The 24,310-nt window shown below is 38.3% G+C and overlaps 1 protein-coding gene across 2 annotated transcripts in view; it reads right to left on the minus strand.

Annotated features, from left to right (window-relative positions):
• Window positions 1-24,310, minus strand: part of DIAPH1 (diaphanous related formin 1) — a 94,125-nt gene that overhangs the window by 53,387 nt on the left and 16,428 nt on the right. For both annotated transcript variants that reach the window (XM_043984515.1, XM_043984516.1), the window contains exons 2-6: window positions 12,799-12,825; window positions 11,334-11,489; window positions 6,008-6,109; window positions 3,996-4,126; window positions 3,794-3,880 (exon numbers count right to left, since the gene is read on the minus strand). In XM_043984515.1, coding sequence (XP_043840450.1) covers window positions 3,794-3,880; window positions 3,996-4,126; window positions 6,008-6,109; window positions 11,334-11,489; window positions 12,799-12,825 — 503 coding nt within the window. The remainder of the gene's footprint in view (window positions 1-3,793; window positions 3,881-3,995; window positions 4,127-6,007; window positions 6,110-11,333; window positions 11,490-12,798; window positions 12,826-24,310) is intronic.

The following is a 24,310-nucleotide window of genomic DNA, read 5'->3' on the forward strand; positions in this document are numbered from 1 at the left end:
TTTTAAGAGCATTTATTTATTGAGAAGCCAGTGTATAACAGGCACTGGAATAGGTGTTGGGATATTAAGGCAAAAACCAAAGATTCCCTACCCTCAAGGAGCTTACATTCTACTCAGAAAAAAATAAGCACACACAAAAGTATATAATAAAATATATATAAAAAGTACAAATGGGGAGGGAAAAACAGTAAAAAGTAGGGCAGGGACCTCCTATAGGAGGTGGCATCTGAGATTTTGAAGGAAAAAAGAGATTCCAAGAGGTAGAGGTGAAGAGGAAAACCACTTTGGGGGGTGGGGGTGGGGTAGGGCAAGGAGGACAGTCTAGGCAAAGACATGGAACATCCTATTGGAGCAACAAATAGGTTAATTTGGTTGAACATAGTGTGTTTAAGAGGAAGTAATATACACTTATTTTGGAAAAAGAAGTTAGGTTCAGATTATGAAGGATATTAAATACCAGACTGGAAGCTTATATTTTATTCTAGAAGAGAACTACTGAAGCCTCTTGAGCAAGGGAGTGAGGTGGTCACAACTATGCTTTAGGAATGTCTAATTGGCAGGTATACAGAAAATGGATTAGGCAGGAAAAGTTTGGGGGAAAGGAAAACATTTGGGAGGCTCTTTTAAAAAATCAAGGTGAGAAGTGATAAGGGCCTGAATTAGGATGCTGGATGTGAAGATGGAGAGAGGGGACAGATAAGAGAAGCTGTGGAGAAAGAATAACAAAATTTGGCAACTGACTGGATACTGAGGTTGTGAATGTAGGTGTCTCAAAAGTGGGATGGTGGTGGTATACGTGATAGAAATAGGGTATTATATTCTGGGATACAGAAATGTTCTGTTTTGGATATACTGATTTGGAGATGCCTGTGGGACATTCAGATGAAAATGTCCAGCAGGCAGTTGTTGGTGCAGAGTTGAAGCTCAGGAAAGAGACAGGGGCTGAACAGATAGATCTGAGAGCCATATGAGTAAAGATAATACATAACTCCTCAAGTAATGTTAAGGTGTGAGGTAAAGGAATCAGAAGAGGAAGTGAGAAAGGGGACAAGGACATCTAGGTCCTAGACTGTGGAATTAGCTGTCTAATTGGTCTCTCTGCTGCATGTCTGCCCCTTCTCTCATCATTCTCCACACAACTACAAAATTGTTATTTCTAAAGCCCAGGCCTGACCACATCACTTCTCTGCTTAAGAAGCTCTGATCTAGAATAAATACAAATTCCTGTTTGGCATTTCAAGTCCTTCACAATCTTATTCTAGTTTTCTTTTGCAGACTGATGACTCTACTTCACAAACTATGCTCCACTCAGGCTGGGCTGACCTCTTGTTTTCTACACACGGTAACATTCCCTCTCCTGCCTTGTGCCCTTTCCCCGGTTCTCCACCATGTCTGAAATGTTTTCCCTCCTCACCCCCAATGCTTGGCACCTGCAGCTCCTGTCAAGGCTCAGCTCAAGTGCCACTTGGGGCCGTTCGTGACTTCCCTAGCAGAGGCAGATAGGTGTTACTAGAGAACTATAGAACTGGACCAGTGAAAGCATTAAAATTAGCCTCAGGTTCCCCAAATGGAGCTGTCCCATTTCCTCCGTTTCAACTGCAGGGGCCTCTGAGCCGGGCTAAGCAGCACAGATGAAAGCCTGGGCCCCGGGCATGGCACGTCATGGCCCTTGCAGAGGTGCCCGGGCAGCAGGGAGGTGCATGGGAGGCCTGAGGGACACCAGAGCTTCCTTCACCGAGCCCCCAGCTCCCGGAGCACCAGGCACAGGGCTCTGTGGTGGCCCTAGGGAAGCTAACCAATTAGCTTGATGTGTGTGGGGGCTTGGCCCTGGGGTTCCCAAGGAGAGAGGCCTTTTATATACCGGGGTAGTTAGACAGTCAGGGAGGACATTAGAAGAAGGGAGCTTTTGAGTTAGAAGGAAGGGTCGCTATAGTAAAGCGGGGTTGCGACAGAGAGAGAAGGGTTATATAGCCTGGGAGGCAGAGATGCTGAGAGATCCGGTTGTGAGCACAGGCAGTGGCCAGCATACCCTCAGCTGAGAGAAGCACAGGCAGCAGGAGAGAAAGTTAAAAGAGAAAGTGGAGAGTCCTTTTGGCCAAGGTTTCAGGTCGTATACTTTGCATTTCTTTACCCTTATCTCTTACATTTATTTTCATAAATAAATCTTGTGCTTTAATTGAAGAAAGAGGCTTCCCAATCTTTTTCTTATCAATTTGGGAGAAGCAGTGGGGGATTTTTAAATGGCCCATACTAAATTAAAAGCAGTCAGATGTTCACAGATTAGGCCCTCCACTAGTTAAATAATTTTTACACCTGGAGTCAGGAAAACCTGCCTCAGACATTTGCTAGCTGTATGACCCTGGGCAAGTCAATTAATCTGTCTTCCTTATCTGTAAAATGGAGAGAATATTAGCACCTAACTTCCAGAGTTACTATGAGGAAAAAATGAGATATTTATTAAGATCTTTATAAACCTTAAAGTACTACGTAAATGCCAGCTATTCCTTTTTAGTGTCCCCAAGCAAAATTACTTTGTATTTATTCTGCATATATCCTGGATTGATTTATCTAGGAACATGCTGTACGCCCCAGTAGAATGCAAGCTTCTTGAGGGCAGTCTTGAGGACTGTTTTACTTTTCCATTTGTATCTCTAGTCCCTAGTATATGGCATATGGTTGATGCTTAATAAATATTTATTGATTGACAGAGTACTCAGGACAGAGTTCCAGGATATACCCATGCAAAGGACATGGGATACAGATAATGATCAAAAAAAAAAAAAGACAGAAGTAATAGTCAGATAGATAGGAGTATCAGAAAGTATCATGAATACCCAATAAGAAATAAGCATCTAGGAGGTGACAAAAGTCAACAGTGTCAAAACTAACAACAAGGGACAGCTAGGTGGCACAGCAGATAAAGCACCAGCCTAGAATCAGGAGGACCTGAGTTCAAATCTGGCCTCAGACATTTGACACTTACTAGCTGTGTGACCCTGGGCAAGTCACTTAACCCCAATTGCCTCACTGAAAAAACCAAAAACCAAACCTACAACAAGGAGGAGGTGGAGGACCGAGACATTGGGTTTAGCAGTTAGGAAATCACTGTTAACTTTTAAGAGAACAGTTTCAGTAGAATGGTGGGGTTCTAAATGAGACTGCAAGGGCCTGAGTAGTTAGTGGGAAGTGAGGAAATGAAAAAGGTTGACTATAAATGGCTAGAAATTCAAACCTACAGCACCACATCTATCACATCTGCTAGTTTAGGTTTGCTCTCGACCATCCCATTTTTAAAGGAAATCAGGTTGACTTGGCTCAGGCTTTAGGGTGGGCCAAAACTGGTCCTAGGTACTTCCCCTGCTGCTCACACTGTCTCAGAATTAACTCGACCTTCAAGCTTGCACTAAAATTAACCCATACTCCTATAGCCCAGTCCTAGAACTTGGCCAGTTACTTGAAAGATATCAAGGATAACCCTGCACAGGGCAGATTTTACTAGACAGTTCTATATTTACCCAGACCTCACTTCTAGTTTGAATGAGAATAATCTGGTCTCCAGAAGTCTAGGGAGATGTTTGATATAGATGGAATATTTATCTAAAGTTTAATTTTCATCTCTCTTTTCTTGTACTTTGCCTTACCCTTAACTGTCCTAGAGAAAAACTTGATCCTTAGCTGACAGTAAACCTCCAATCCAGGACATCTCCTGTAAAACAGCTGTCTATCACAAAATACATGGGCCTGCCCATTTTGTGCTTTTGTATTTCCGGAAGATAGATTCAGGAACCCTCACCCAGGAGATTCTTCTTTCTCATCATGGAGTCGTTTAAGTATGTCCAGCAAGGATGCAAGGCCCTCAGCTCCAAAGGTCTGTACCCAGCTGTAAGAAATATACAGAATCAATGCAGTGTCAAATCAAAAAAACAACTTGCATCTAGCATAGCACATCCTCAGACTTCTACAATAGCTTTCCCCAACTGAAGCCAGCCTCTCACCTGACAGGGTTATTGTTAAGTGACACACGAAGAGACTCTAGGCAGCTAAGCAGAGGCATATCCTTTAAGCCTGAACGAAGCTCTTGGATGTACATCATGGCAGATCTAGAACTCTCCTTTTGACTCATACCCTGGAAAGAAAGCAGGCAGAGATGACAGATCAATTTCTGAGAGTCAAAACTAGCTAAACAACATTTCTTAGGACACCAGAATCCCATTTCTCAGACCACTGAGCCAGGTGGTCTACAATCGGTGGGATATGAGCAGGTAACTAGATAAATCTACAGACAATCTTTCCCCCTATGCTTCCTTAATAAGATTCATTCAGGTCAAAGAGAAGGAACCCAAAGAGGAGGGTTGAAGTATTTAGAGCTATACATGAGGATAAAATAGACTTACTACAGACAGATATAATAACTTTGAAATAAAACAATGAGAGAGCACTGGCCCTGGAGTCAGGAGTACCTGAGTTCAAATCCGACCTCAGACACTTAATACTTACTAGCTGTGTGACCCTGGGCAAGTCACTTAACCCCAACTGCCTCACTAAAAATAAAATAAAACAAAATAAAACAATGGCAGAGTCTCCCAGTGTTGTGTCCATATCTCAATCAATACCTACTGCCTTCCAGTCTAGCAGTACCAGATCTCAAACTATATTATAAAGCAGTAATTATCAAAATAATCTGGTACTGGCTAAGAAATAAAGTGGTGGATCAGTGGAATAGACTAGATACACAGTACATAGTAGTAAATGACTGTAGTAATCTAGTGTTTGATAAAACCAAAGATCTAAGCTTTGGGGCAAGAAGTCACTATTTGACAAAAATTGTTGGGAAAACTGGAAAGAAGTTTGGCCAAAACTAAGTACAGACTAACATCTCACAAGATATATCAAGATGAGGACAAAATGTGTACATAAACATATTGTAAACAAATTAGGGGAGGATGGAAATTTTTACCCATCACATCTATGGTTAAGGTAAGAATTTATGACCAAACAAGAAATAAAGAGGATTATAGGAAATAACATGGATAATTTTGATTGCACAAACAAAATCAATATAGCCAAAATTAGAAGGAAAACAGAAAACTAGCCCCCCCAAAATATATCAAATTTCTTTGATATAGGGCTCATTTCTCAAATATGAACTGAGTCAAATTTACAAAAATAAAAGCCATTCCCTAAGTGACAAATGGTCAAAGGATATGAACAGGCAGTTTTTAGATGAAGAAATCCTGTATCTCAAAAAGATCAAAGAAAAAGAAAAAGGACTTATATGTACAAAAATATGTATAGTAGCTCTTTGGTAAAGAATTAGAAATTGAAGGAATACCCAATAATTGGAGAATGGCTGGACAAGCTATGGTAGATCACTGTGATGGAATACTATTGTGCTATAAGAAATGATATATGGGGTTCAGAAAAACCTGGGAAGATTTATATGAACTGATGCAAAGTGAAATGAGCAGAACCAGGAGAACATTATACACAGTAACAGAAATACTGTAACAATGATCAGCTGTGAAAGATTTAGCTACTTGGATGAATACAATGATTCAAGACAATTCCAAAGGACTCATCATGAAAAATGCTATCTACCTACCAGAGAGAATTGATAAACTCTGAGTGCAGATTGAAGCATAATTTGTTCACTTCATTTTTCTTGTTTTTTTTGGAGGGCAACATGGGAATATGCTTTGCATGACTTCACATGTTTAATTGATATCATATTGCTTGCTTTCTTAATGGGGAGGGACAGAAGAAGGGAGAGAATTAGGAATTCAAAGATTTTTTTAAATGAATGCTTAAAATAAATTATACACCTACACTCAACTGGGGGGCAGGTAGGTGGCTCAGTGGATAAAGCACTGGTCCTACATTCAGGAGCACCTGAGTTCAAATCCGACCTTAGACACCTGACACTTACTAGCTGTGTGACCCTGGGCAAGTCACTCAGCCCTCATTGCCCTGCCCTCCAAAAAAATTAAAAAATTTTAAAAAAACTCACTGCCTTCGAGGTGTGTAAGTACTGGGACACCATCTCCCTCTTGATGATGATGTCTTTCTCTCTTAAAGGTTGTTGTTTCTCTTCATTCAGGTTCATATCCACCTGGTAGGATAAAAAAGAAGAAAAGAAAATCAGTACCAATGCTTTATATGTTTATAATGTTCTGGATTCAGTGCCCTTAGTAAGAGCACACTAAAAGTTCACTGAATAAATTCATCATTCCTTTCCCTAGAGACTAAATTTCTTTACATGGCATAGTTCTCACCAGGAAGGTAAATTTTAAACCTGTTTATATTACACCATCTGAGAAGTGTCATCCCTCTGGTGTCAGCTAAAGCTAATTTTGTAGCTCTAGGCAGTGAATGTTTACCTTCCTGGGTGATCTTATCCTAAACCAATTTCCCTCCTTGTAGAGACTAGGTTATAAGGCACAATGACAATATGATACTATTGGCTCCTACAGTGAGAAAATGAGTAGTCTACCATTAATGTTATCATGTACATCATTATAAGGAGCTGGTAGTGGTCACAATTATAATAAAAATCTTGTGCATATCTTAAGTGCACACTAAAGAAGAAAAGCATGAGTCCAGAGTGTGTCTACTAAAACTGGTATAAGGCCATAGGTAAATTAGGAGAGAAAGGAATAGTCTATCTATCAGATCTTTGGAAAGGAAAACAGTTTATGACCAAACAAGAGATAGAGTATATTATAAAATGCAAAATGGATGATTTTGATTATATTAAATTAAAAAATTTTTGTACAAACAGAAGCAATGCATCCAAAATTAGAAGGGAGGCAGAAAGCTGGGAAACAATTTTTGTGGCCAGTACTTCTGATAAAGGCCTCATCTCTAAAATATATAGGGAACTAAATCAAATTTATAAGAATCCAAGTCATTCCCCAATTGAGAAATGGTCAAAGGATATGAACAGGCAGCTTTCTGATGAAGAAACCAAAGCTATCTATTCCCATATGAAAAAATGCTCTAAATCTCTAATGATTAGAGAGATGCAAATTAAAACAACTCTGAGGTACCACCTGACACCTATCAGATTGGCTAAAATGACAAAAAAGGAAAATAATAAATGTTGGAGAAGCTGTGGGAAAATTGGAACACTAATTCATTGTTGGTGGAGCTGTGAACTGATCCAACCATTCTGGAGAGCAATTTGGAATTATGCCCAAAGGGCGATAAAGCTGTGCATACCCTTTGACCCAGCAATACCACTTTTAGGTCTTTTTCCCAAAGAAATCATGGAAAGGGGAAAGGGACACTCATGTACAAAAATATTTATAGCTGCTCTTTACGTGATAGCAAGGAATTGGAAGTTGAGGGGGTGCCCATCAATTGGGGAAATGGCTGGACAAGTTGTGGTATATGAATACAATGGAATACTATTGTGCTGTAAGAAATGATGAGCAGGAGGACTTCAGAGAAACCTGGAGGGTCTTAAGTGAGCTGATGATGAGTGAGATGAGCAGAACCAGAAGAACACTGTACACAGTATCATCAACATTGAGTGTTGATCTACTGTGATGGACTATATTCTTCTCACCAATGCAATGGTACAGAAGAGTTCCAGGGAACTCATGATAGAAGAGGATCTCAAAATCCAAGGGAAAAAAAAAAAAAAGAACTGTGGAGTATAGATGCTGAATGAACCATACTATTTCTTTTGTTTTTGGTGCTGTTGTTTTTTTTTTTCTATTTTGAGGTTTTTCATCATTGCTCTGATTTTTTCTCTTGTAGCAAGGACTAATGCAGAAATAGGATTAATGTTACTGTGTACATATATATGTGTGTGTGTATAGATATCTATATCCATATCTATATGTATATAGATATATAGATATAGCCTATATCAGACTGCCTGCTGTCTAGGGGAGGGAGGAGGGAGGGAGAAAAATTTGAAATTGTAAAGCTTGTATAAACAGAAATTGAGAACTATCTTTACATGTAACGGAAAAAATAAAATACCTTATATGTAAAAAAAAAAAAACAAAAAAAACCCAACTGGTATAAGGATAAAAACTGTCAGCAGGAGTCACCTCACCAGGAAGCAAGCTCTACCATCAATTTGGCTACCTGGAGTTCCATGTACCCCCACATCCCATACTTTGACATTGTCATGAAATTAATTATTTTATTCTACTTTATAACTGAAAAAGCTAAAGTTCAACTCAACACATTATATTTAGTATTCAGAATTATGCATTCCTACCACACAAGAAGCATTGTGATTGCCTCAACAAATATTTTTCTATAAAAGTTTATAATCTATGAAGATGAAAAAAACCACAAATTTACTGCAGGCACAAGTGAGGACTTATTTAGGAAACCAGGACACAATTTGTTAGTTAGTCTGCAAGGTTTCCATTCTGTCCAGAGCAAACAATTCTCTTTCTGAGAAAGAAGCTGGTTCCCAGAATAGCAAAACATTAACTAAGTTTGCAGACATGTTTGCAGTCTGGAAAAAAGCCCAGAGTGTCCCAATATCTAGAGTCTTCTATCCCCTATTGACAGCTTACACTCAGCCCTGTTATGAATTTAGGAAATCACATCTTTTTTTTTTTTTTAAACAGGGCAATGAGGGTTAAGTGACTTGCCCAGGGTCACACAGCTAGTGTCAAGTGTCTGAGGCCAGATTTGAACTTAGGTACTCCTGAATCCAAGGCCAGTACTTTATCCACTGAGCCACCTAGCTGCCCAATCACATCTTTTTAAAAAGTAACTAATATTTATATAACTCTTTGAGCTTTGCAAAGCATGTAAAAATGCTATAAAAATGTTATCTTATTTGGTCCTCATGACCAAATCATTTCTGATACAGGTGAATCTCAGAAATAAGTAATAAGTAATTCCTACGCAAAGCATGGTAAGTGAATCGCTACAATGTTGATCTGTTCTCTCTGTGCAGTACAAATTAAGAATAGCATGCTGGTATATCCCAAGTAAGTAAAAGTCAGGAAAGGTTTCATATACACCAAAATATTTATATCAGCACCCTTTTGTAGTACACCAAAGACCTGGAAACAAAGTAGATGTCCAAATTTGGCAACATTTAAACAAACTGTGGTATGTGAATGTAATGATGTTATTATTTCACCATAAAAAACAATGAGTATGGGCAGCTACGTGGCGCAGTGGATAGAGCACCGGCCCTGGAGTCAGGAGTACCTGAGTTCAAATTCGGCCTCAGACACTTAACACATACTAGCTGTGTGACCCTGGGCAAGTCACTTAACCCCAACTGCCTCACTAAAAAATTAAAAAACAAAAAACAAACAACAACAACAAAAAAAAAACAATGAGTATGAAGAACATAGAGAAGCAAAGAAAGATTTTTATGAACTAATGAAAAGTGAAGTAGAAGCAAAGCCAGGAAAACAGTATAAATAATGACTACAACAATGTAAAGAAACAAATTTGAAAGAACAAGAATTAGAAAACCAAAACTGAAACTTTGTGCAATTATAATAATCAAGCTTATGCCAGAAGAGATAAGAAAATTCACTTTTCTCCCTTATTTGCGGAGATGAGGGAATAGGAGGTTGGAATATTGCACATATCATCAGACTACCTTTGCTGACCTGTTATCACTGCCACTAGTGAGACCTCCTGATAGAAATCACACTTTCGGTCTCTTGTTAGCTGAGCTGTCCCTAACTGGGATCATTATTAAGGGAAATGTCAATAATAATAGGAAATGAGAGTTCAAATCTCCATAGTATTTTAAGGTTTACTAAGTAATTTCCTCAGGAACCATAAATACAAAAATATTTATAGCAGCACTTTTTGTTGTTGCAAAGAAATGAAAACTATGGGGTTGACTATCAGTTGGGGCTAATGTGACATATAAACCTGATAAAATATTATTGCATTTTTTTAAATGTTAAAAGGAAAGGATTAAAAGGAACCATGGAATATCTAAAAGAACTAATGCATATGAAAATTAGCAGAATGAAAAACAATGTATAATGACAACATTGTAAAGAAAAAAGCTTTCAAAAACTTAATAACTCTTACTAATACAATAACCAACCAAAACCCTAAGAGAATGTATGATTAAACATGCTACCCACCTCCTGACAGAAAGGCAATAGACCTGAAGTGAAGAATGAAATATGCATGTATTTTGAGTGTTGGCCAATGTGCAGATCTGCTTTATTTAACTATGCTCACTTTTCAATAAGGGTGGGTTGTTGGTTTGTTTCTTTTGTTTTGTTTTGTTTTTTTTAATTGGGGGAGTTAACCATGCCAAAAAAAAGAGGGTCTTTGAAACTTTTTCTTTTAAATGCACAGAAGAAATTCAAAGGAAGTTCAAGCAGGACAGCCTTGAAATTAAGATGTTGAATTTAGTCTATGCTTTTTAAAAAAAACAATCTGTATGTAATAAAGATTTGCAATTTCATATTTTAAAAGATTAATTTTTTAAGTACTTTCCTCACAATAACCCTTTGAGGCAGGTAGAACAACTATTATTATCCTCATTTTATAGGTGGAAAAAACTGAGGCTGAGAGAGTAAATGATTTCTACTCATGATCATATAGCTATCAAGCATCAGGACTAGGATTAAAATCCAGGCTTTGTTCATTGCACCATGATGTTTAAATTAAAAGAAAGTATGGCCTTTATGTAGGGTTGTAACAAGCTTACAAAAAGAATTTTCCAATTCTCCAAAAGAAGTAATTAGCTTACCCTCTTTCTGCTTATTTAATTCAAATAATATTTATCAAGTCCTAACATAGGCAAAACACTGAATCAGTCACTGGGACAGATGTAAAGTTTGGATAAGATGGGTTCCTTATCAGAACTTACAGCTTAGTAAACTGTGCGCTAAACACTGCAAAATAGAAACACATTTTTAAAAACTTCTATTATACAAAACCTATCAGCTATTGCTAGTCCCAATCCACAAAGCATATCTAATGATTTTGGTATAAATTGAAGAGTCACTCTACGTTCTCTTGCCAGATTCACTATTAACTGTGTAACTTTGGGCAAATTACAGTTCCCTGTATCTCACTTTCTTGGTTATGCATGTTTCATGACCTCTCTCCACACCCAACCCCTAACCCCCTACCCCTAAAGCAGATACTCTTAGAGATTATCTCTGCCCATCAGTAGGATCTCAATATTTTCTACATACATAACTGTAGCTCACCTGAGTACTCAGAAATTGACCAATAGTTTAAGTGGTACAAAGCCCAACAAAGTGGGCTAGTCCTTGCACATTCTCGTGCTCTAGTTCCCAGTTAAATCTAAGATTCTTACAATGGAGCAAGCAATTTGCCTCAAGGTCTCAAGGTTATAAACTTACCAGCATTTGTTCAAAAAGGACTAATACTTGCTCATCTGAGATATCCTGAAGGGATTGTGCAGAAGGATCTTCACCATAGAAGGCAGATGAATTCCTATGAGCAGAATTAGGCTTTTCCTTTTCTTTTTTTATCCTCATACTGGTAAATCTCTCCAGCTAAAAAAGAAAAATAAAGTTAGCCCTGATCCAACTTTATCTTTGCATTAAAAAGCATATTAGGGGCAGCTAGGTGGCACAGTAGTTCAAATCCAGCCTCAGGACACTGTGTGACCCTGGGCAAGTCACTTAATCCTCATTACCCCGACAAAAAAAAAAAAGCACATCATATAGCCAATTGTCTAAGGCTACTGAGGCTCCAACAGCTCAGTGACAGGAGACCCCAACCCAGTTTCAGGATTTTTCTAGTATGAAATGGTTCTAACCGCTATCAAAGGACTACATAGCAAGCTAACTCCATCACTGCACATTTTTCCCAAAGCTGAGGGCATTATTATTGAGCCTTAAGGACTCTTTAAAGTAAAATTAATACTTTTCTTACCTTCTAAGTTCTCTAACTTCAAAAGAGCTAAGATCTAACATTCTAATCTATCTGCACTATTATTATACATTGTTTCCCTCCAGCACCATCGAGAGAGACAACCAGGCCCTTGCAGTTCTCTGTCAAATCCAATGTCTCTGCAGGTCCACAGCCCTTAACTCAAATGACCAGGAGCATCAACTGATAGAAAAATTCACTTGGCCCTTCAAAGTATTCTTAAATTCTGGTCCTTTTAGTGTAAAATATCTGAGCAAACTCTATGGAGAAAGGGACCATGTCATTTACTTAATTCTGTATAGCCCACAGCGCCTAGCAAATAGTGCTTACATAAACAGTGGGAACTCAACAGGTAGTTTTCGAATGAATATCAACCTTCTTTGCTGGTTGGATATCCAGCAAATAATAGTATGGCCTGAATTCCTTTTCTTGGATGCGCATGCACTGTCTTCATTTATATTCCAGAGTTAACTGGAATCTTACCTTCAAGAAGTACCCATGTCCCATCCTTGGCAGAGGAAAATTATAATGTGTTCACTAGCAAGCCCCAACCACAACTGCCAAAAGAACCACCAAAAACCTGTAGCAGTTCCTCCTCATGCAACTGTTAGTTATAAATATTTGCAACTACATTTAGGGCATTAAAACTGGTTAATACTCATCTTAAGCAAACAGTTCAGAGTTTAAGGATACCATTTTAATCTTGGATGATGATGAACATTCTATGGGCATCACATATGCCAGAGAAAGAGCACATGCAGTTAAGGTCAAACACATGGCAAAGGAGAGGGAAAAGCATATGGATAAGCTTGAGAAAAGACACCACCAGTTACACAGTACTGGGAAGCGTGTACATGGAAGCATGATAGGTAATCATCATAGAATAGGAAGGAAACTATGAAAACTACATGCAGAATAAAATCACCTTACCTCATCTGCCATGAGCCGCTTCAAAGTCTATGAAACAGAAGAAAGGAGGAAAAAGAGGGAGATAGTTTAGTGAAATGTGAGAAAACACTCTAAGCACAAGATGGGTTAGGAAAAAAGAAGACAAGACAATGGGAAAAGATGCAACATACCCACACCCCCAACTGAGTACAAAGAAGAAACTGCCCAACTATGCCCCTGGGTAGGTAAAAGTTAGAGTGGGAATGGGGGGAAAGGGAATGTTTTAAGAAGAGCATGTCTTTTTCAACAAAGAAACTAAAAGGAAGAATAGTTGATTTACTTCTACAGATCTTCTTTGCTCTCATCTAACCCTAAACCCGACTCTTCTTATAGTCACATACAGTAATAGAGCAGATACCCCTTGAATCATTACTCTTACAGCAACCCTTCTCCCTCAAAAGCAGTACTCCTCCTCCAAGGGAGAGGAAAGCCAGCCTTCTGGAAGATGAGGTACAACAAAGGGAAGCAGTAACAAACCTGTGCTTGCCATGACTGCCACACCCTCTCTGAATCTTGTCATTCTATCCCAGAGATCTGATCCACAGGAGGGTTTTGAAAGCTCACTAACAAGCACTGCTACATGGTATCTTTATGTCATTTTTCTGAATCAGTAAGAGATGAGAGTTTAAATTTTGCTCTGCGAGGAAAACCTAGGTCCTCAAGCAAAGTGTCTATACTCTCTTAGTTCTATATTACTTATTGCATACTAGAGTAGAAAGATGAACTCTGGAGTCAGAGGACCTGGGTTCAAAACCTGCCTCTGATGCTTTCTACCTCTGTGACTTTGAGCAAGTCACAACTTCCCTGTACTTCAGTTTCCTCATCTGTAACATGGGAAAATTAGATTAACCCTGAGGTTCCTTTTAGCTCTAGCCCTATGATCCTGTTCAGAGAACCTCATTTAATACCCCTGGATTCTATGTGGGACTATGTACCTGGGAAATACCATTTAAGAAACTTTCTAACAATTCCCTACTAGCAACCACAAAGCCAAATGGGAAAGGTATGGATAGCTCCAGCAGTCAATAAAAAGCTACTTTTAATCCTAAAAGAGCAGCTTTCAAAGCTCTGCCATAGAACTCAAAGTCCACTGCCGGAACAGAAAATACCTAAAATGGGCAGCTAGATGACTCAGTAGGCCTTAGAGTCAGGAAGACCCATCTACATGAGTTCAAATCCAGCCTCAGAGGTTCTTTTTGTTTATTTGTTTGTTTTTTCAGTGACTTGTCCAGGGTCACACAGCTAATAAGTGTCAAGTGTCTGAGGCCGGATTTGAACTCAGGTACTCCTGAATCCAGAGCCAATGCTTTATCCACTGTGCCACCTAGCTTCCCCCTTCAGAGGTTCCTTGCAGCTTTAAAGCCAATGATTTTCTGTTAGTTCTGTCTTTCCAGTTAGATTGTAAATGCATTAAGAGCAGAAATAGTATCTTAAGCCTCTTTTCTAACTCCCACAGTACCTAAAGGTGCTAGATAGTGAAGGAAGCCTAGAATGATGAAATATTTTTAAGCTGGAAAGGAATAGCTAAAGCATCTAGTCCAATTCCTTTGATTTTGCAGTTAAAATAAATGAGGCAACTGTGTATATCCTTTGACCCAGCAATACCACTACTAGGCCTATATCCCAAAGAGATCACAAAAAAGGGAAAAAGACCCACATGCACAAAAATATTTGTAGCTGCTCTTTTGGTGGTGACAAAGAACTGAAAATTATGGGAATGCCTGTCAAATGGGGAATGGCTAAACAAGTGATGGTCTATGAATGTGATGGAATATTGTTGTGCTATAATGATGAGCAAGATGCTCTCAGGAAAACCTGGAAAGACTTATGTGAGCTGATTCAAAGTGAAATGTACTGTGTGCAAAGTAACAGCAACATTGTAAGATGATCAGCTGTGAGTGACGATTATTCTCAACAATACAATGATCTTAGACAACTCTAAACAACTTATGATGAAAAATATTATCCATCCCCAGAGAAAGAACTGATGGTGTCTGAAAATAGATTGAAGCATACTTTTTTTAACTGTATTTTTCTTAAGTTTTTTTTTTGTTGTTGTTGTTGGCCTGTTTGCTTTCACAACCTGACAAATATGGAAACATTTTGCATGACTACACATGTATAACTTATATGGAATTGCTTGCCTTCTTAAAGAGGGTGAAGATAACTTAGAACACAAAGTTTTTTAAATGGATGTTAAAATTGTTTTTATGTGTAATTGGAGAAAAATTAAATGCTAAATAAATCCCAAAAAATTATGAGATTTCAGAAAAACCTGACTTACATGAATTGATGCTGAGTGAAATGAGCAGAACCAAGAGAACACTGTACACAGTAATGACAATATTGTGTGATGATCTGTTGTGACAGACTTAGCTCTTCTCAGCAATACAATGATCCAAGACAATGCCAAAAGATTCATGATGGAAAATGCTCTCTACATCCAGAAAAACTATGAACTCAATACAGATTGAAGTATACTATTTTCACTTTTGTTGTTTTTTTCTTGTTTGTTTCTTCTTTCTTGTGTTTTCTTCCTTTTGTTCTGATTCTTCTCTCACAATATGACTGATGGAAATATGTTTAACATGATTGTAATGTATAACCTATATCAGAGTGCTTGCTGGCTTCGGAAAGGGGAAAAATTTGGAACTCAAAATCTTACAAAAATGAATGTTGAAAACTATCTTTAAATGTAATTGGAAAAAACTAAAATATTATTTTTTTGTAAATAAGTAAATAAGGTTAAGGTTTAAAATTTACTCTAAATCATACAGCTGGTTAACTAGCTCTAGCATTTAGGTCTCTTCATTCTTAATCAAGTATTAACTCCATTACTTAGGAATTCTCATGAATTTTTGCTTCTGGGTTTGTAACAACACATAGAGTATCTTCTCCAATCTGTCATGATCCTGGCACTCCAGCAGAGGGCAGAGACAAACATCAAACAAAGCAACAGGTAAAATCACATTTTCAAGAACTTGACAAGACACCAACACAATTTGTCAAATTCAAATAAGGTTTGAAAGGAATCCAATAAAATAAAGACGGGGTATTTGTGTACTTGTTATTTGGAAAGTTTAAAAGCTTTCAAGTTAAAAAGCTTCAAAGCACATTGTATTTTCAAATACAGATTTCTTTAAGGGATTCTTTATATCTACTTTTTTGGGAAAGGTTCCCTAGAATACTGAAAAAAGAAGTCCTAAGGAACATGGAAGAACAGACAATAGTAGACTAGGAAGGTAAATGCTGTTTTATTTATACTCAACCCTATAATGTCCTTCCATCTTCTACCCCAATTCCCATCTCTATCCCTACTACTGTCAGCAGAGGACTTTGCCTCATACTTTACTGAGAAAATAAGAGACCAATGGTCTGAGCTTCCTCCCCTACTGTGTATCTGAAAAGTCCTTTGCAACATCACCCATTCTTTCCTCCCTTGTTCGAGTTTCTGATAAATAGGTGATCTTTCTTTCACCCTTCATTCCTCTATATATGTGCTCTTGATTCCATCCTTTTCATCCAAGTTTACTGCTCTCTCAATCATCCTGTCTTAACCCTCAATCTCTCCCTATCTATTGGCTCCCTTCCTGATGTCTATACATATGCTTTAGCTTCTCTCATTCTTCAAAATAAAACAGAATTCCTTCTTGTTTTGTGGGGTTTTTTATTTTTTTTTTTTACGGGGCAATGAAGGTTAAGTGACTTCCCCAGGGCCACACAGCTGGTAATTGTCAAGTGTCTGAGGCCGGATTTGAACTCAGGTCCTCCTGAATCCAGGGCTGGTGCTTTATCCACTGTGCCACCTAGCTACCTCTCAGAATTCCTTCTTCTTCTTCTTTTTTATAATATTGTCTTTGTTTTTATTTATTTATTTTCGTTTTGAGGGGTTGTCCTCAATAATTTTTTTGGGGGGGGTGAGGCAATTGGGGTTAAGTGACTTGCCCAGGGTCACACAGCTAGTAAGTGTCAAGTGTCTGAGGCTGGGTTTGAACTCAGGTCCTCCTGAATCCAGGGCCAGTGTTTTATCTACTAGCTGCCCCTCAGAATTCCTTCTTGATTCATCTCCTCCAAAATATCCTATAGCTCTCCTCCTTTTCAAATTCCTAGGAAAAAAACATCTAAAGCTTCTACTTCCTCTCCTCTCACTCATTTCTCAATCCCTTGAAATCTGGAAACTGTCCCTTCCAAAATTACCAATAATCTCTTAACTGCTCATTTTGACCAACCAACAGTCTTTTCTCATTTCTCATCCATGTGATTGTGAGAGCCTCCAATAGACTATGAGAACCTTGAGGGCAAGAACAGTCTTTTGCCTCTTTTTGTATCCTCAGAACTTAACCAAAAAAGGAAAAAAAAGAAATGCTTACCAATTCATCCTTCTTGATTTTTCTGCAGCATTTGACATTACTATTTTTCATCTTGCATACTTCTTGGATTTTCATGACACTATTTCTTGGTCTTCTTCCTACTTATATGGTTTTCCCCCTCCCCCTTCTCAGTCTCCTTTAATGGATCATCATCCATGTCTTTTTTTTTTTTTTGATAGGGCAGTGAGGGTTAAGTGACTTGCCCAGGGTCACACAGCTAGTGTCAAATGTCTGAGGCTGGATTTGAACTCAGGTCCTCCTGAATCCAAGGCCAGTGCTTTATCCACTGCGCCACCTAGCTGCCCCATCCATGTCTTTTAACTTTAGATATCCCCCACTGCTCAGTCCTGTATCCTCTTCTTTTCTATACCTTCTCTTAATGATCTCATCCGTTTTAATTATTATCTCTGAGTAGAAAATTTTGCCTTAATCTCTCTCCTGACCTTTACTCTCACATCTGTTTATTGGACATTTCCAACTGTACATCAAAACAGGTGCTTAAATTCAACATATTCAAAACAGAATTCCTTATCTTATCCTTCTCCCCCATACCAACTCCTCTTCCTAACTTTCCTGTTTCTGCTGGGGGCACTACCATCCTTCCAGTCATTCAGGTTCACAGCCTGTATCATTCTTAACTCTTCATTTTCCCTCTTCCCTCATATCAAAGCAAGTCCTGTCCATTCTACTTCCACAACATGTCTTACAAACATTTCCTTCTTTCCACTTGCTTCTACTTTAATTCAGACCCTGATCACTTGTGCTTGGACTGTTTCAAGAACCTTTTAATTATGCTCTGTTTATGTCTCCCTCCTCCCAAAATTCAACATCCATGCACTGTTAAATTGATATTCCTAAATCACAGATCTGACGTTATCATTCCCCCTACTCCCCATGCCCCCACAATAGCTCCCTATTGCCCCTCTGTTTGGCATCGAATGTCCTTTATAATCTGACTCCAATCTTCTTTTTCAGGCTTACTACACATTTCTCCCCTTATGCACTCTTGGTTAGAGCCAAAATGGTCTATTTACTGTTCCCCTTCCATACCCCACCTCCTTACACCTCCTTACCTTTGCTCTGGAATGAATCTCTTCCTCACTTTTACCTCTCAGAATCGCTAACTTATTTTAACTGCAAACTCCTATAGGAGGGCTTTCCTGTTCTCTCCAGTTGTTAGTACCTTTCCCTCCAACTAAAATGGCTCTGTGTGTGTGTGTGTGTGTGTGTGTGTGTTTTGGGTGGGGCAATGAGGGTTAAGTGACTTGCCCAGGGTCACACAGCTAGTAAGTGTCAAGTGTCTGAGGCCGGATTTGAACTCAGGTCCTCCTGAATTCAGGATCGGTGCTTTATCCACTGTGCCACCTAGCTGCCCCCTCTATATATTTTGTAATTATTTAGCAGTATACATGTTGTCCCTCTTCACTCACCACCCACCTCCCATCCTGCCACCAAAAAAAAAAAAGAAGAGAAGAAGAAGAAAGAAAAAAGAAAAGAATTGTCTTGATTTTTGTTTTTTGTCTTTGTATGCCTAGGGCCTAGCATAGTGCCTTGCACACAGCAAGCACTTAATACTTGATAAATCAATAAATGAATATTTCCTGTGCAGCTCTTAATTGTCTTCAGTGACAACAGCTCCCCCTCTGCACTCATCCCACTGAGGCTTTCCCTCCTTGTGCTGTCCCAAATCCTTCCAAATCTACTTCTTAAGTGGCCTTGGTTTGGTTGGCTATCCTGCTTTCCCTCTCTTTTTATCTCCTCTACTCTGAACCCCTGGCATATAAATATACTTACAAGAATGAAGCCTTTGAAAGACATCTATTCTACAAGATGTTTTCTATGTAAAATTTGTTGGAGCCAGAAAAACTAAGGGTTATTCCCTGGGACATGGAAATAGTTTCATCCAACTGACTGGAATGTTAAAATGGTATTCTTTATAATAGGATTTTACCTGGAACAGAGAAGGAAGTGACTAAACCCAACAAATTTTCTAAAATCAGCACAGCATTCCAAGATGCACCAGATTTAGAGTTCACAGCATTGCACAGATGGATACTGTACTTCTGATTGCTGCTATGTACTGGGATCGTCAGTCACCACTACAGAAAGCTCTTCAGGGTAAAAAGGAAGTCAGCGTTCTGAGTCAGTCACCACTTGACAATTTTGCAATACAAACAATAATATTTACAGTTTTGGTGGCAAAAGGAATCTTTTGATTATAGCAAGTAATTCAATATCCTACTCATTCCTTTATGACAGTTTTCCTAAGAAGCAAAGATACAACATGATATCAAGAATAGGTTTCTGAGTGGTCAAATGAACTGAACTAAATAACTTAAGGGGAGTCTCTTCCTTCAAGAACAGGGAGGTTCCTTAATCACAGTATATTCTTAGGAATCTAATGGGGAAGGATGACCAAATCATGGTCAAAGGTTGTTGTGTACATCATATTTCCAGTCTTCACTGCTGTACTCCTGAGAAGAGTTAACTGAGCTTTACATCAGATATCTCTGATAAAAATCTGACATCTAAGATATGTAAAGAATGAACATAAATAAGACCAAGAAACATTTACTTGATCAAAAGATATGAACAGTTCTTAGAAGAAACACAAATAATCAACAACTATATCTAAAATTTGCTCCATATCACTAATAAGAGAAAAACAAATTTTTAAAAGTCTAATGTTTTCCCAAATTAGCAAAGATGACTTTTTAAAAGTTACAGAGATATTTAATATCTGAGAGATTATTGGGAAGACAGGAACTATCTCCTTTGGTAGAGGCTGTGAATTGGTCCAATGTTTAGAAAGGAATTGAGAATTACATAGGAGGTGTCACTCAATTCTTCTTAACTCAGTGATTTCATTAGTGGGTAATACAGCCAAAGGAAATCAATGATGGAAAGTTCTATATAAAACAAAATATTCGTAGTGGCACCCTTCATGGTAGGGGAAAAAAACAACCCTTGGAAATATACTGTGGAGAAGTTAAACAAATTAAAATATGAATGCAACCGATTTTTTAAAAATTCAAATAATTTTATTCAATTAATAAGCACTTATTTTCTTTTCTTCCCACGACTATCCCAATTTAAAAGAAAAAATACAAAACCCTCATAATAAATATGCATAGTCAAGAAAAACAAATTTCCACATTCTCTATGTCCAAAAATGTATGTATGATTCTGTATCTTAAATATATCACTTTTTTCATGAGGTGGATAGTAGGGATCACCATCAGTCATTTGGAATCACAGTTCGTCATTTCACTGATCAGGTATCTTAAGTCTATCACAGTTGTTTGTCTTTACAATATTGTTGTTGTATAAATTGTCCTCCTAGTTTGTAACAGAATATTATGGCAATGTAAGAAACAAATATGAGGAATTCAGTGTAACTTGAGAAGGCTAACAAGGTAAAACAAATCAGAACAGTTCAATGGCCAATCTTGACTACAAAGGACTAATGATAAAATATAACACTCTCCTGTCCATAGAGAGGTGGTAGACTACAGATCTGGAATGAGGCATATACCATCCCAATATGGTCAATGTGTTAGTTTGTTTTACTTCACTACACTTTGTTACAAAGGAGAGTTTTATATGGTGACAAGGGGGTACTAGGAAATGAAAGCGACTGTCTAAAAAACACTAATAAAACATTTTAAAAAATAAATTGTGGAGGGGGCAGCTAGGTGGAGAAGTAGATAAAGCACTGGCCCTAGATTCAGGAGGACCTGAGTTCAAATTCGGCCTCAGACACTTGACACTTAGCTGTGTGGCCCTGGACAAGTCACTTAACCCTCATTGCCCTGCAAAAAATAAAAAATAAATAAATAAATTGTGGAATCAAGTCAACAATCATTCACTAAGCATCTTACAATGTGCCAGGCACTGTGCTAAACCCTGAGGCTCACAATCAAATCGGGGAAACAACATGCAAACAGACTTGTACAAACAAGATATTTACTAGATAAATTGGAAATAATTACAGAAGAAAGGCATTAGCATTATTGTGACTGGTACGGGCTCTTTTTGGTAGAAGGCAGGATTTCAGCTGAGACTTAAAAGAAGAGATAAGAAACAGCATTCCAGGCATGGGGGGAAAGCAGTGAAAGTTCAGGGAGCTAGGAAATGAAGTGTCTCCTGGGTGGAATAGCAAGGATCCAAGACTGTGTGGGAAGATTAAGTAGTATAAAAAGACTGGAAAGGCAAGGGGGGAACAGGTTGTAAAGACTTTAAAAGTCAAACAGAGGATTTTATATTTGATCCTGATGGAGTTTACTGAATAAGGGGGAGACCTTGTTAGACATTATTGTCTTGCCCAGCCTCCACAGGTGGTTATGTGCTCATACCCTGCCTCTTAAGAGTCTACACCTGAAATGCTTATTCACTAATGCTAAGGTTCAGACTGGCTGATGCTAGGATAGCACTCCAAAGTTCAAACTAAATAATGAGCTCATCTGAGACACTTAGAGAAGCTGACTGCCCTAGAACTATAGAGTTAAAGGATACCATCACTTACCCAGTCCTCCACAATGCTACTGCTGGAAGAAGCAAAAATCTAAAGTATTTGTGACTTCAGATCTTGTATAGCACCTGCAATTGTTAATGCAATTCATTAACCAATTCAGTAGAAACCCCTTCCCTGACATCCATATCTGTTCATGGAAAACTCAATTCAGTTTGAAGGAAATGCAAAACTCTAGAAAATGGTAGCATGAACTTCTTGCTAAAACAAGCAACATGAAGAATACCACCTTTGACTTTCCAATAAATTTGGATTTTGATTTGAGTTTCTTTATACCTCTTGTTTCCTAACCTATAAATGCCAAATAAAACTCACCAAATATACATCTCCTAGAATTGTTGAGGGTGTCAACAAAATGAACTGGCACTTCTCGTAATCAATCATCATGTGAAAGGAAATTGTCTTAACCCCAAAGATTCCTAGTAAAATGTACCTTGTGTTTGAACCAGTTAGTTGGTTAGAGTATGATGTTAATAAGGCCAAAGAAAAAACTGTTCCATACCCACAGACTATACACCTAAACAATAGTTACAGAATCAGTTAGAAGACACCTCTGAAGGCATCGAGTCCAAACTATATCCAAAAAAAGAATCCATATAGCAGCATACCAACAAGAACAATCCAACTACTGCTTAAAGACCTCTAATGAAGGGGCAGTTAGGTGGCAAAATGGATAAAGCACTGGCCCTGGATTCAAGAGGACCTGAGTTCAAATCCAGCCTCAGACACTTACTAGCTGTGTGACCCTGGGCAAGTCACCCAACCTTCATTGCCCCGCCCCCCCCAAGACCTCTAATGAAGAAGAAAACCCACCATCTTCTAATGCAGCTCATTCCACTCTTGTACAATTAATTTTTAGGAAGCCTAGATTTGTCTCTCTGCAGCTTTCATACATTATTACTGGTTCTGCCCTGAGATAGCACAGAGTAAATCTAATCTCTCTTCAATATGACAGCCATTCAAATACTTGAAAATCACTATAACATCCATAAATACCAACTTCTACTCACACAGAAAACTATAAGACTCAGCAAAAACCCACCACCACTAGAGAAAAAGCACAAATCAGCTTTGTATATCCAAGGATAGCATGCTCATTCATATAACTTGGGCAAACGAGAAGAATCCTATGACAATGTACCTTAATCCTTAGGAATAACTCTGCCTGATGAACCTTTAGAAACAAACTCCCTTCCTATGAGTGAGTAGCAAGGAGGAGGAGAAAAGTGAGGTTCAACTTCAGCCCACGTATTTGCATCTGCCAGCTGTCCTTAGGGGCATTAGCCAATTATGGGACAGCATTCAACTTGGGGAAGGTAACTACCTCTTTAGGAAACAATAAACCTGTAGCAAGGCCTTAGCCCACACTGAATTAAGATAGGAAATTCATGCCATTTGAAGCTTCTACTCCTAACCTATATAGCCAGGGAAGATTCAGTTTAGAACTTCTACATCCAAGAAAGTCCTCAGTCCATCTTTTCCATTTTTAAAAATAGTATTAATGCTTTATTTCCTGGTATGATGCATGCAATAGGTTTGAATTAAATTATTATAAGCTTTATCATAAAATTTTCCTCATTCTTCCTACTCGATTGAGATAGGTGATCCATTTGTCCTTCCGCTCCTGTTTCTCAACCATTATTTAGTACTACTCCATCCTATAATACTGGCATAAAGAAGAAATGGCCATGAAGTCTTTTACAATGCCAGCATATACGATAATTAAATTCAATGGGCTAATCTCAGTGCTTCAGTTCCCTTGTGGTACATATGAGGCAAAGACTAACCATAAATACAAAAGGTAAAATTTTTACTTCCAATAAAAGGAAAAAGATACATAAAGATCACCTCAGGAGGAAAATCCAGTTATAACAACTACAAATTACAGTGAGATAATGAACTAGATTTCCCATCACACTATTTGTCAGTAGTGACCGCTGTAACGATTGGAATGACGGCACCTGCTGGATACTTAGTGTAGAAGAGTTCTGCCCATGAAGCGAAGGTCTTTGAGGGCAAGACCAGGAGTCTTTTCTTTGGGAGGAAGTGACGCGGACTAGTGGGAGGAGGAAGGAAGAGACTGGCGCTCAGTCTGGGGCTCTTTCCTGGGGACGCTGGCGGAGAAGGGAGCTAGAAATGTGCTCTCCCTTTAATAGATAGGAATCTAGGCCTTTCTCTCTCTTTACCAAATTCTTATTCTCCTTAATAAATGCTTAAAAGTCTAACTCTTGCTAAAGCTTATAATTTATTGGCGACCACTCATTAGATATTTTAGACAGACTAACTAGAATTTTAACCCTTAACAGATGGCTGACCACGAAGAGGAAAGCTAACCCTCAGTCTTCTTCTGATCTGCTGGTTGGGTAAGAAATTTCCCCTCCCTCTCCCTTTAACTGCTAAGTACTGGTGTACTGGCTGTGTTTTTCCTTTGAATTTTTTCGAATGGACCTTTTAAACTCCCTAATTATCCTATTTTTGATTTTGGTCTGTTTAACCAGACAAATGGGAGATAAGATCATGTTAATGCTTTGTTTTTGTGGATTTTCTATTTTTCTTTTTATTTTTGTTAAAAGAGCCAGCAACTTACTCACAC

The sequence above is a fragment of the Dromiciops gliroides genome, chromosome 2 (assembly GCF_019393635.1).
Source record: "Dromiciops gliroides isolate mDroGli1 chromosome 2, mDroGli1.pri, whole genome shotgun sequence".
Lineage (NCBI taxonomy): Eukaryota > Metazoa > Chordata > Mammalia > Microbiotheria > Microbiotheriidae > Dromiciops > Dromiciops gliroides.